Genomic DNA, 13,037 nt, shown 5'->3' on the forward strand with positions numbered 1-13,037 from the left:
AAAGAGGCAAACACCCCCCCCCCCCCCAAAAAAAAAATGAAGTGGCCAGTAGCGATTTTAGGGCGCACCTATTCAAGGCCAGCACGGTGCACGGTGGAGTTGGTGTGAACAGCGCCACGCAAAACCACCTTTGGAACCCCTTCCACCCACAACGGTGCACGTGAGACATTTCAGGACCGCACTTCTACATGTTTATCGCAATGCGATATGGAAACGCCCTCTCTTACAAAGGTACACAAGACTTAATTACCCAGAACTGTTGAGGAACATCCCTGAACACAACTCAGCACGCTCCTCCACCTCCTCACCTAATCAGGAGCAGTAGAAGAACTCGCAGCCCCTTCATTGTAGAACAAATCCTCGGCTACGTCTCCTCCCTTAGGCCATGGCACCCCTTTTATGTGGAGAACCCTCAGCGATCTCGATCCAAATTGGATCAGATCCACCCACGCATTGTCTCATCAGCGAGATTTTATCAGAGCAGATCCACTCACTCATTGTCTCATCAGTAGAGATTTGCTCGATCTCGGCACACGTGCATGGATGGGAGCTGCACCGCAATCACGCGGCACGTACGCAGGAGTTAATTGGCTCATTACTGAAACTGAATGAGCCCGCGCGCAAATAAAAGCCCCGAGTCGGGACAGTAGCTGCGTTGGCTCTGCTGGTGCCGTGCTAAGTCTCGGTTTTTGTTGGCCTTGCGATGGAGACAACGAGGGCTTTGTTCGCGGTCTTGGTGTTGTTCTGTCTTGCGTCTGGTGAGTGGAGTTTGGTCGAAAGATGCATTTACAAATTTGTTCTTTAGTCGTTCAATGCAACTACGTTGACTGATGTGACCACCACAATATACTCATACTAACGATGGGTTTGGTAATGTGGCGTGGTGGTTAATTCACTGTTCTATATACCTGAACACCAATTTGTGTCCCGGTAATGTTAACATCGGCGACAAGTGTCTAGACTTGGGCTTTGCCCTAATTCAGCCCGTACTGATCTGTATGGTCAAACTGACGACAGCAGTGTGCAAGACTTGATCCAGTAGTGGATTGCCAAAACTTAGTCTTAACCTGTCGTAACGTGTATATCAATTTATTGAGGTGCTACTGGGGAATGCGAACCCTAGTATTAGCAGCTCCATGTGGATGATTGTGACTCGAGTTTCTGAGACTTTCTACGGCTTCACTGACCACCTGTGTCACTGTTTGGGTAACTCTCGCGTCTCGTCCCGTGTGGCACCGCCAGCTGTAGTGGCCACCTCCGCCACGGTGAGTGTGGTGTGTGACGAGGCGACGCTCACGCTGACCGTGAGCAGGGACCTGTTCGGCACGGGTCACCTGGCCCAGGCGAGTGACCTGTCCCTGGGGGTGCCAGCCTGCCCCGTCACTGGGAGCGATGCCCTTGCTGGGACGGTGACGTTCCTCTACGCACTGGAAAGCTGTGGCAGCAGCCTCCAGGTAACTGGTTGCTAATGCTGCTGTAACAATCTGCGCAATCCAACTGCTTTATTTTTTGGCCGAGTGTAGATGCAAAAGAACTACAATTCCGCATTTGCGTCAAGCCAGACTTCTTCAATAAGAGCGGTGTATCGCTTTGAAGTCCCCTTCGTATTTGTATATCGGTCATTGCATTATTATGTTAAGGTCTGTTCTGGATGACCAGTTGTAAATTAGAGCGTTTTTATTCTTCCATAATTCATCAGGCATCTGCCATGGTTTGTGTGGGTGTGGTTTTTATGGTGGACATGAGCTAGATAAATTATTTAAAGCAAGGAACTGCTGCATTGGTTATTTCACCAAGGTGTTTGAGCTTTTTTTTTTATTCCACTTGTATCGCACTAGGTAATAAACCCCACGTCTTCATCTCTTCGTAGATGAGTACAGAGCTGCTGTCTTACGAGAACTACCTCTACTACCGCCCCACGTCCAACACGGGCATTATCCGCACAAACTACGTTGCCGTGCCGGTCGTTTGCCGCTATCCCAGGCGAGTTCACCAGCAGTCTCTTGTTGAAATTTGCTTCATTTTGAAGTCCAGCTAAACTGCTTGCAATTCTACCACTGGCTTTAAAAACTTCGTGCCGTTTCGTGTGCTTTAGCTTTGCGAGGCCTGAATTGCAATAAAGCCAAAATGACAGCGAGTTAATCCACACATGGGAAGTCTCCCTGTACTGTCTGTCGTGGAGGTTTTTGGTGCCAACTTTACTGATGGGTTCACATCAAGCTCCTGTGTCATGCCCCGCCTCGAACATCCTGCCTTGCAAGTATCCACGTCTGAAGTGGTGCATGCATTGCATAATGTGTGAACCACGGTCCCCTTAATTATTCTCCATTGCATAGCATTCATTGCACCAAGTCTCATACTTACTCTTATTTGGTCCTCGTCGGATGTAAGACTTGCACGTTGCGACGTTAAATATACTCTGAAAATATGGTTCTGTATGTCTTTGCTTTTCTATTTGCTGTAAGATGTTAACGGCATGGCAATAATTATCTGGTCACAATTAGGGCTGTTGAGAATCACCCACCTCTGTGCCTGATCTCCTCTTCGCTGCAGGAAGGGAAACGTGTCCAGCAATGCCATCAAACCCACATGGATCCCCTTCAGCAGCGCCAAGGTTATGCAGCAGCAGCTGAGCTTCACGCTGAGGCTCATGACCGGTCAGTGGTGATGTGAGGACGTTGATTGCCTATTATGTACATGGCTGCTACTAGGATGACAGTTTAGACTTTAAACCCTTAAAGATGTTTGCTTGGTATTTAAGAATAGGCCAGATGTATGCCCGCGGTCCTTAAATTTTATCTGATGTTTAAGAATAGGTGTTCTCCTTTTTCTGGCACTAAAACAGGTCTTAAGATGTTAAAACACCGAACTGAAACATTTTACAAGGTTTGTTTGGTTAAAACGCCAAACAACTTTTTCATTAACCACAATACTTGTGGTCAGAATGCAAACCAAAAAAACTGGTGTGGACCAAGTAATTTCAAAGACAATGTATATATTATCAGTCTTTTGTTTGCATTTGAGCACATTTTGTGGTTAATGTACACATGATTCCTTGTGAAAGGTTTCCGTTTGTGTTAACATTTTAACACCTGTTTTGTTACGGAACAAAGGGGAAACTTTTTCTCATTTTGGTACTGACAAAGGAGGTCCCATGATTTATCTGGGATTCTTCCACAAGCAGTGGTGTGAACAAGTGCTTTTAGTCTGCACTCGGCCTTGGCAATTGTGTTTTGATGACTAATTTTGTTTTTATTTAGACGACTGGAGTGTGGCGCGACCTTCCACCGTATACCAGCTAGGCCAGACTCTGAATGTCGAGGCGAGCGTGCAGACGGTGAACCACGTTCCACTCAGGATCTTCGTGGTCAGCTGCTTTGCAACCCCGGTTTCGGACAGGAATTCTCCCCTCAGCTACCAAATAATTTCTAACTCTGGGTGAGATTTCTCTCTCTCTCTCTCTCCTAATCCCACCTGATGAATGTGTATGCTCCTTGTCGTAAAGGTGGCATTCCACTGCTTGAGTATATAACAGAGCCTGACCTTGGAATGCCACTGACACTTGCTCTGATGGTAAAGCCTAACCAGGTGTATGGTTAATGCTTTTTGTCATGTGCTGCCGGTCGGTTCACTACTGATATGAGATGTGGTCAATGTGCGTCATTGGTGACTGCTTTGGTTTGCGGGTGGGAGGAGCCCCTTAAGAGGTGGGCGTGGCGCACCCTTGGTGCAGCATTATACAGTGGAAGAGGAGTACTGCATCTCCTAGCGCTGGCTTTCTGCTGGTCTGCCTTACGGTGTCTGTGCAGGTGTCTGGTGGATGGCAAAGTCTCGTATGATGCTCACCTTACTTCTGGCTTCCTGCTCCGGCAAAGTGACAACGTCCTTCGCTTCTTCATAGATTCCTTCCGCTTCCTTGCGACGTTGACCAACAATGGCGATCAGGTGATCTACTGTCATGCATGCTTCTACAGACACCACCTTTAGCCACGTAGTAGGCAGTGTTGTTGAGTGAGAACCCATCTTCCTCTTCTCGCTCCAGGTTTTTGTCTTTTGCCAGCTGAAGGTTGCAGATGTTGCAACATCTCCAACGGCTGTCAATAAAGCTTGCACCTACAGCCCCTCGGCTGCATACAGGTTGGTCTGCTTCCTTGCATTGCCCAGCAATTTGTTTTTCAGCGTCTCTCATCCAATAGCTCAATCCATGCCTTGCATGAGGGCTACACCATATTGCATGCATGTGTGCTCAACTAAGATCCGTGAGACCTGACTTCGGTTTCTAGCTGCAACTGATATTACAACATTTCCTGTGCAGTCCCACGGGTCTGCTCTTGTTTAGATGCATTCAGGTGGTTATTGGTCATAGCCTGCACTTGCCTTGAGTTTAGCAGCAAGTGCAGAAGCCTGCATGCGGTGTCCGTAATTCGTTTGCGCTCATTTTGAAAAATCCGAGCCTGGTAGCCAGAGTTCAAATCTCACTCGTGGCTAATGTCAGGAGCATCAACTGAGATCTGCCTTCGTAGATTTTTCTCAAGCTGACCACCAGGGCTGGTGTGTAACACAACATTGGAAGTGGTGCTGGCCACAGACTGCCCCTTGATGCTACAAATACTTGTAGTACTTTTCCTATAAGGCTCTGACTCTAAGTCGGTACCGTCGTACAATTGACCAAAACTCCGCCCAGAGTTGGATTCCTGGCCACTGCTCCCATCGAGTATGGTATTGTCGCCATCGGTCTGGTCGAGCGTGGTGCTGGCCAAATCGTACACCACTGTACGTTGCTTGCCATAAACATTTGCTCAATCAGCACTCCTCATGTGAACGGATACACGTGAACATTGCCTGTGCAACTACAGACGTTTGTGTGCAATGCAGGTGGGTCTCTGCTGATGGCTCGGACTTGGTGTGCAGCTGCTGCGAGTCCACGTGCCCCAGTGGAAGAAGGCGCAGGGATGTGGCAGCAGTGACTGGTGAGTACAACCATCGTAATCGGCCATTTAGTCTTGTACAGAAGACCCTTGAATATCAAGGGATTTGCGTTCTTGGAAATTGCCAGACAAGCCAAACTGCGACATACACTATGCAAACCTTGCCTAAATGGTGTTAGGTATGTTGCAATCAAAAATGGACACATGCTTGAAATAAGTAATGTAATGTACCAAGTAAACTAAATGGAAATTAACATTGCAAGGACAGTATTTACCTGCTATTTATTGTCTAGGAATGTTTGTACATTCTAAATCTGTTTTATATGCGAAGGTGGAGTCGTCGTACAATTCTCAGAACTCTGCAACCATAATTCAATGTGCTTCACACTCCAACACCAAATGATACTTCTCTGAACTGGGCTTGGGCTTCCCGAGGTCGATTTAAGCCTTGTTAAATGAATACCTGGTGTAATGTGTAAAATGTCGCCACGAGGGAAACCAAGACGGCCAAGTCCAATTCTGTCTAACGGCACTTGCCACAACAGTGTAATGGGCTACATGGAAGGGTCTTCATTAGCAAGATGCTTGCACGGCAACGGTTGAAGTGTCACTGCCTACCTCGCATCTGTCGCCCGCTCTGCATTTCTAGCGGCTAATGATGCAGTAATTATGGGAAAAAAATTTACCCATGGAAGGCTGACGCAAATCCTGAAAATGGCTAAATTGGTATATAAAGCAATTGTGCATGATTGCTCAAACTATAAACCTGCGGTGTTTACAGGTCTCTTGTACTGCAGATTGCGTGGCATATGATTCATGGGGATATCCCTGGTAGGACGACATTTTTGCAAAACGAGGGTGCTTTATGAAAAGTTAATGTAGTACTTTTTCTTGTCCGAATTTGAAAGTCACATAGAATGAGAATAAAATAAGACCAAATTCTCACGACGTTTCGACCACAACACGTAGCCTTCTGCAGGTGAAAGAACAGAACTGTCGGGACGACGGAGCTTGAATGAACGCTGTTAAGATTTGTAGCCGTCTTTTAAGCTCGGTGGGAGGCGTGGAGAGCCTTGACAAAGGAGTTTACATATAAAAGCAGGAGACGTTGGCATTGAAATATCTGAGGGATTGGCTTGTGACAGAAACAACTGTTAAAGTCGGTTTACATATCAGAGGCATTTAGTATATGGGTGCTAAAGGCCTCCAACTATCAGAAAGTAAACCGATGTGAAACTGTCATTACATCAATATAATAAATGTACTTTAAACATTAATCAATAAGCTGAGCTATTGATCATACAGCAACTGGGTATACATTACACTATATAATGAATGCCATATAGTAAACCAATAAAAAACAAAATATAATCTACCTCGATGTTATCAATAAACTCTATATACTCTCCAATCAGCTGAGCCACCAACAATAAGGCGTTATATATCACAATGCCACATGGTGAAAAATGGCGGTTTTTCCATTTACCTCAACGCCAGCACCACGAACAGCGACCTTCAGGCAGAGGAGTCAATCCATGCTTGGAACGGAGAAGGGAGAAACCACTACAATGTGCCGTTATACTCCATGTTATAAACCATACCATTTAACCGTGGTGTGAGGTATTAAGAGACAATGCCAGCGAAAGAGCTGTGGTCTGACGGTCACCGTAAAATACAATTAAGAACCGAAATGGTTTAAAACATCATTCAAATGGTTACTAAGCCAGAATCCATCTTCTCGGTTGAAATTGTCTCTGTGTATATGTGGATGGCCTCATGAACGAATCTCATGGTAGCCGGTTGGTTTGCAAAGAACCTCCGTCTTGGAGAAGTCAATGTCATGTGAGCCCACAAAAATTATAACAGTGATCTGCCACGGCAGAAGAATTCGTCCTACCGTATTTCAATGATTGTGGTGGTGTCAGGTACCAGAACTTTGAATAAGGACACCACATCAAAACTGACAAGCAGGTCGTCTGGGGACAGGAAAATGCCTTTGATTGTCGATACCAGGTGAGTAGAATTTAGTACCGCAGAGGTGGTTTTTCCAGTGAAAGGTCGCAGTATATCAGCCAGAAAACGTGCCAGTTTATAGGTGGGGGAGTTGATGATAGTAGAGACGACGGGACGAAGAGGTGTATCTTCGTTGTGTATCTTTGGAAGGCCATATAATCTTGGTGGTCTGGCAGCAGAGGGTTTCAACGAGAACTGTTTGATCTCATCAATTAATGCTGTTGAATCGGAGATGATTTTGTTCGTTTTGGTAACCAGGTTGTTGGTGGGATCTCTTATTTTTGTATAGCTGCGATCGTTGAGTAGTTCTTGATTTTTATTGTTATATCCTGTTTTGTCCATGATGACGGTGGCATTGCCCTTGTCGGCTGATAGGACGACATCTTTTTTTTTTAGTGAGATAATTCAAAGCGTTCATCTTTGCTAATGTTGCTAGGTGGCATCTTAGCTTTTTTGAGGGTTGCAGCGATTTCAGAGCTTGCTACATCTGCAGAGATGTGACTCAAGCCCTTGAGTGCAACGTTGTTATGGCCAATGATATAATTAACTGGTATGTATCTCGGTTTGACAGCAAAGTTTAGCCCTTTATCTAAAACGGATTTCAGGTCTTCAGAAATTGAACTGTTACTGCAATTAATTACGACTTTGTAAACGTCTATCTTTTCGGTATGTGGATCCGATTTTTTGTTGAGGCGGTTAAATTTGGGAATCAAATTGTCCCTACATTTGGTCGACATAGTGGCGGCTGAAGAGGTAGTCATATTGTCTACATGTTCCCAATCTGTAGACAAGCAGAGACAATTTCAACCGAGAAGATGGATTCTGGCTTAGTAACCATTGGAAAGATGTTTTAAACCATTTCGGTTCTTAATTGTATTTTACGGTGACCGTCAGACCGCAGCTCTTTCGCTGGCATTGCCTCTTAATACCTCACACCACGGTTAATGGTATGGTTTATAACATGGAGTATAACAGCGCACTGGCTGTTTCTCTCTCCCCCCTCCTCCGTTCCGAGCATGGATTGACTCGTCCGCCTGAACGTCGCTGTCCGTGGTGTTGGCGTTGAGGGAAAGGGGGGAAAAAAAACACTTTTTCGCCATATGGCATTGTGATATATAACGACTTACTGTTGGTGGCTCAGCTAATTGGAGTGTATAGTTTATTGATAACATTGAGGTAGCTTATTTTGGTTTATTGGTTTACTATATGATATTCATTATATAGTATAGTGTATACCCAGTTTTGTGATTTAATAGCTCGGCTTATTGAAGAATATATTAAGTACATTTATTATATTGATGTAATATAGACTTAGTTTTTCACGTGGGTTTACTTTCTGATAGTTGGTAGTTGGATGCCTTTTTAGCGCCCATATACAAAATGCCTCTGTTGATATGTAAACTTTGACTTTAACACAGCTATTTCTGTCACAAGCTAATCCCTCGGCTATTTCAATGCTAAATTCTCCTGCTTTAATCTCCTCTGTCAAGGCTCTCCACGCCTCTCGCCGAGCTTAAAAGACGCTACGAATATTAACAGCGTTCATTGAAGCTCTGTCTTCCCGACAGTTCTGTTCTTTCACCTGAAGAAGGCTACTTGTGTTATGGTTGAAACGTCGTGAGAATTTTATTGTCTTGTTTTATTTTGTTTTCTCTTCTACGTGACTTTACCAAAAGAACCAAAGAAGATGAATTCTTGCAGTCACGAAAGCTTTAAATCGAAATTGAATTTGAAAGCTTGCATACAAAGGCTTTTACATTAAGCTTTGACACTTAGGATTCTTTGCAAACTATGTAAGTACTTAATTCCTCCGTTGAGCCGCATTAGGATGTGCCAATGCCCCCTCCTACACTCCAAATGAACGCTGTTGTATATATTTTTGAAAGAAAAATGTTTAAATTAATGAGGTTGTGCCAATTTATGAACGTTAGCCTTGGCTTTATTGTCTGTATTACCAATCTTGATAATACACTGAGTCTCGCTTTAACTGATTATATTTCAGTGTCATTATGTCAGATCGCAGAATTCAGATCTCAGCACAGGATGATTAAGATTATGAATGCACTTAGGACCCACTCACTCTTCTGTGTTATGCAACCTTAACATCTAAAAGAAAAAACTATGCGAACACGCGTATCGGAATTGTCAACACGTTATGCCTGAAGATGTCCTAATCGTCTGTACAATTAACCCTCAATGGTTCAGTTTGTTAAAACTGAGCAACGAAACAATTAGCTAACTTATAGTAATAGGTTTTACCCTTCAATTTAAAGCTTTCGTGACTGCAAGGATTCATCATCTTTGGTTCTTTCGGTAAAGTCACGTAGAATGAGAATAAAACAATAAAATTGATAAAATAACACAAGTCGCTCCAGCGCTGTCCTCCAGACAGTCTCGTCCCTTCACCTGATGAAGGCCGCTTGTTGTGGCCGAAACGTCGTGAAATTTTGTTTTATCAATTTATTATTTTATTCTCATTCTACGTGACTTCACCAAAAGAACCAAAGAAGGTTTTACCCTTTTAACTGGCACAAACTGACACTTTATTCAAGGCATGTCTGCAATAACTACAACACAAGCAGTCAAATGCAAACAAAAAGACAACTCTGATAATGATATGCACTGTCCTTGAATTTGGTTGGTCCACACCCGAGACGGCTTTCTTTAGAGCCTAGTCTCCACTGGTGTTGGACCAGAAGACGCCAAAATTCAAGGACGGTGCATATTATCAGAGTTGTCTTTTTGTTTGCATTTTGACTGCTTGTGTTGTGGTTATTGCAGACATGATGCCTTGAATAAAGGTGTCAGTTTACCAGTTCAAAGGGTAAAACCTATTACTATCTTGTTACTGGCAAAGGAGGTCTCATAATGTAAATTGGCTAACTACTCAGAGCAGCGCGACAATAGGAAAAGTCTAACGATGACTATTACGGAACGTGCTGAAGAACATGTGCCCAGGGGCAAAGGTAAACGTCAATTACTTAATGGTAAGATTGTTCAATTAACCAAGTGCCCTGAAACAATAGTGGGTGTGCCTTTTTGGCTAACAAATGCTTATCAATTGGCTAATGGGGCATCAATGAATTCGCGGGCAAGAGTCTGACCAAAAGAAGAATCTCGGCACCATAGTATTCCAATGAGTAGATTCGTAACATAGATGCTTATAAATGTTTAGCATTAATTGGTAAGGTTATGCAATTAATGAAACGAATGACTAAAGTACTTCTAAACGACCGTATTCGTGTAACGCGAGGGACCGAACAATGCTCTTCACGATCGGATAATACGTGACATACCACCTTGGGATGGCAACCCTTTTTATAACTCAGAACTTTTTGTAACAGTCTTGGTCCCATTTTTTTTATGCGCGGTGTTTTGCCAACCGAGGTGTGGCGTTCTTTGTACCGAAAATACCTCGGGTTGGCGTGTCGCACATGGCACCCTCCCCTGCTGTTTGTCAGTCTCTCCACCGCTGGGTGGTTGAGTCGACACGATGCTCGTGCTGTCAGCGGAGCCCATGCTGGCAGGGATGATGGGGGTCTGCTTCAGTCTGCGGCAATGTGCGTGATGAAGACGTCAACACTCGCAGCTCATCCACTGGCTGCAAAGCATCACCCCCCCCCCCCCTCCTTGGCACCAGACACTTGATACTTGCAGACGCTACTTTTCTGGAGTCTTCTCGAGTTTGCGAGTCTGCACGCTCGGTTGGTCATGCGCTGCTGGTGCTTTGCATTGCAGCTGGCTTGTGACTACCCTTGGTGGCCCCCATCCTTCAGGAGGGTTCTTGCTACTGTCGGTTGCTTGTCTCAGCTCCTCGCTCAATTCTCAAACTTGTGTATTTGCGCACACCCTTAGCTTCTCGCAACTCTTAGAACTTGGTACAATACTGCATATTGCAGTCCGCAACTCGAAACATCAGGATTAATGAAATACAACTTTCAGCTATACTCTATCAGAGCCGAACTCGGCACTTGGCAACACATCGCCCCTCTTCTGCAAGACTGTACATCCATGATAAAAAATAAAACAACAAATCACGACGTTTTGGCCACAACACAAGTGGCCTTCATCTATATCCATGGTTGATTTCGCGGACCATACACGGGAGCTTGCCGTTGCAAGACTGATTTGCTTATTTCGCTTCTCATATCCGAAATTCTCCCATCTTGACGCGTCTTCTCACAGACTGGAATTCTTTTGATTTTCGGCCACTCATTGTGACGTTTGTCGACTATTTTCAAGTAATTTCCTAAATCACATCAACACCTGGCACCTGTGGAAACGTATGCTTTCGATTGCCCCACAGTTATTTAGTTTTACCACTTACAGCAGCCATTAGTCTGGGGGGAGGACGTGACTCGCCATTTCTGTGCCCCAGCGTTACATGCCGATCAAATCATGAGGAAAAAATAGGCAATCACTTTTGGGACGATGTATATACAACAATGCACTGACTAAAATCTGGTAATATGGGCATTCGCCACATTACAAATGTGGTGCTCTCACTCAGGACCGTATGTGGTGGAAGATGTGATGCTGGGTCCAATCGTGATTGCCAAGCCCTTCTCAGATGGTGCTGAGCCAAGCAGCCCTGCGAAACAGCAGCAGCCGCGGGTTTCTACATCTGCATCCAAAGGTACCGCTACCAGATTCTTTCATGGCACTTTTTTCCAGTCCTCGGGGTAAAAGCGATTTTTCATACTTTGACTGGCAAAAAGGTCCCATTGATGTATCTGCTCACCCAAATGCTCTGCATAGATTGTCTTTGTACTGGTCACCTTTCTGGCGTTTTCTGGTTTGACTCGGACTAGGCCATACATAAAGTTCTCTGATGTAGACCAACCCGTTTCAAAGATGATACATACTTGTGCTTTTGGTGAAAATGCTCCTTTTACGTGTGGTTAATGCAAACTTAATTCCTTGTTAAATGTATCTATTTGTCTATATTAACACCTGTTTTATTGCCAGAAAGGATAACACCTCTTTTACCATCTGATTCAATTAAGTCTAAACCAGGACGTCCATGAGGCAATGCCTCTCTAAGGTTGACCTCTCAGATTGTAAAACTTAATCTCTATATGGAACTTTATGCAATTTGGAATGTCTGGTTTCTTCCTCCTTTGAAAGGGCCTATGACATCCACCTACCACCCCCTCCCCCCAAAACTAGTTGAAAAGGTACAAAACACGGATATTACAGCAGTGTCCAATAGATTCCCATTATCCTCAAATGTCCTTTGGTCGTCAGATGTAAATATGTTTCAGATGGCAACCTGTTTAACAGACCTAATATGATATTTGTTTTGGTTTTTAATAACCTAAGATGTATGACATGCTGAACTAAACCCATCCGCCAGTGTTAAATGGCAAACCTTGGTGGGTGACATACTTGAACAGTACACCTTCCACACCTTGACCAAATACTGAGATGGGTCAAATGCCCCCACAACTTCCGGCATGTGGAAACCCTAGTTTAACGACTCCCCAGTTAACCACCGGCCATTTCTCTCAATTGTTTTACAGGTGCTGCTCCCGTCCTTGGTCTGGGAGTGGCTGCGCTGGTGATGGCTGTCGCAGCAAGCTCCACGGTGGCTTTGTTTGTTTTGAAGAGGCGTCGCGCGACTCCTTCAAAGGGATTGGAAACGAGCTTCTGATCTTCAGTTGCTTTGCTTAACCTATGAAAATAAAACTCTGCATTACTGCTTCTGGTCTTGTGGGGACTTTGCTTGGTTTTATGAGCACTTTATGTAACTACACCATAGCCCAGTTCATGAGTGAGTATAGAAACGATTAAGTGGTCTCCAATTCATGCGTGCCAGGACTATTGGGGATGTACCTAACATAGGCAAATGTTTTTTAAACCTTCCCAATTGTCCTAACTGGCAGTCATTCTTTGTTCAACTCCATTGTACATGACAATGTCATGAAATAAATGCATTCCTATGCAACTTTAATCTGCCATAAATAGCCCCAGAAGATTACAACTGTGGCAGTAATTGGTTATTGTTGATACATTAGAAAGACGGGCAATGTGTACTGTGCAAAAATAGCACTTAATATTACATTTGTTTCCAGAGTGCCCACAGCTTTAAATCAA

General features: G+C 44.3%; 2 protein-coding genes across 2 annotated transcripts; both read left to right on the forward strand.

Moving 5' to 3' along the window:
- The first annotated feature begins 637 nt into the window (after positions 1-637).
- LOC142907519 (zona pellucida sperm-binding protein 3-like) lies at positions 638-2,620 on the forward strand. The gene is made up of 3 exons (XM_076057135.1): positions 638-758; positions 1,243-1,454; positions 1,871-2,620. Exons 1-3 carry the CDS (start codon positions 704-706, stop codon positions 2,036-2,038), a joined length of 435 nt encoding a protein of 144 aa, XP_075913250.1. The 5' UTR covers positions 638-703; the 3' UTR covers positions 2,039-2,620.
- LOC142907518 (zona pellucida sperm-binding protein 3-like) lies at positions 2,554-12,644 on the forward strand. The gene is made up of 7 exons (XM_076057134.1): positions 2,554-2,657; positions 3,261-3,438; positions 3,810-3,945; positions 4,043-4,137; positions 4,876-4,970; positions 11,452-11,577; positions 12,464-12,644. The coding sequence occupies exons 1-7, from the start codon at positions 2,618-2,620 to the stop codon at positions 12,592-12,594; spliced, it is 801 nt and encodes a 266-aa protein (XP_075913249.1). The 5' UTR covers positions 2,554-2,617; the 3' UTR covers positions 12,595-12,644.
- Positions 12,645-13,037: the final 393 nt, after the last annotated feature.

Source organism: Petromyzon marinus, chromosome 79, assembly GCF_048934315.1.
Source record: "Petromyzon marinus isolate PM22_M1 ecotype Great Lakes invasive population chromosome 79, UKy_Petmar_22M1.pri1.0, whole genome shotgun sequence".
In the NCBI taxonomy this organism is placed as follows: Eukaryota; Metazoa; Chordata; class Hyperoartia; order Petromyzontiformes; family Petromyzontidae; genus Petromyzon; species Petromyzon marinus.

Bases quoted from the DNA above. Each gene is read 5' to 3' on its own strand.
- LOC142907519 (XM_076057135.1), top strand. From the start codon at position 704: ATGGAGACAACGAGGGCTTTGTTCGCGGTCTTGGTGTTGTTCTGTCTT. The intron at 759-1,242 runs GTGAGTGGAGTT...TGGCACCGCCAG, and splicing joins GTTGTTCTGTCTTGCGTCTG to CTGTAGTGGCCACCTCCGCC. The intron at 1,455-1,870 runs GTAACTGGTTGC...ATCTCTTCGTAG, and splicing joins GCTGTGGCAGCAGCCTCCAG to ATGAGTACAGAGCTGCTGTC.
- LOC142907518 (XM_076057134.1), top strand. From the start codon at position 2,618: ATGCAGCAGCAGCTGAGCTTCACGCTGAGGCTCATGACCG. The intron at 3,439-3,809 runs GTGAGATTTCTC...GTGTCTGTGCAG, and splicing joins CAAATAATTTCTAACTCTGG to GTGTCTGGTGGATGGCAAAG. The intron at 4,971-11,451 runs GTGAGTACAACC...GCTCTCACTCAG, and splicing joins GGATGTGGCAGCAGTGACTG to GACCGTATGTGGTGGAAGAT.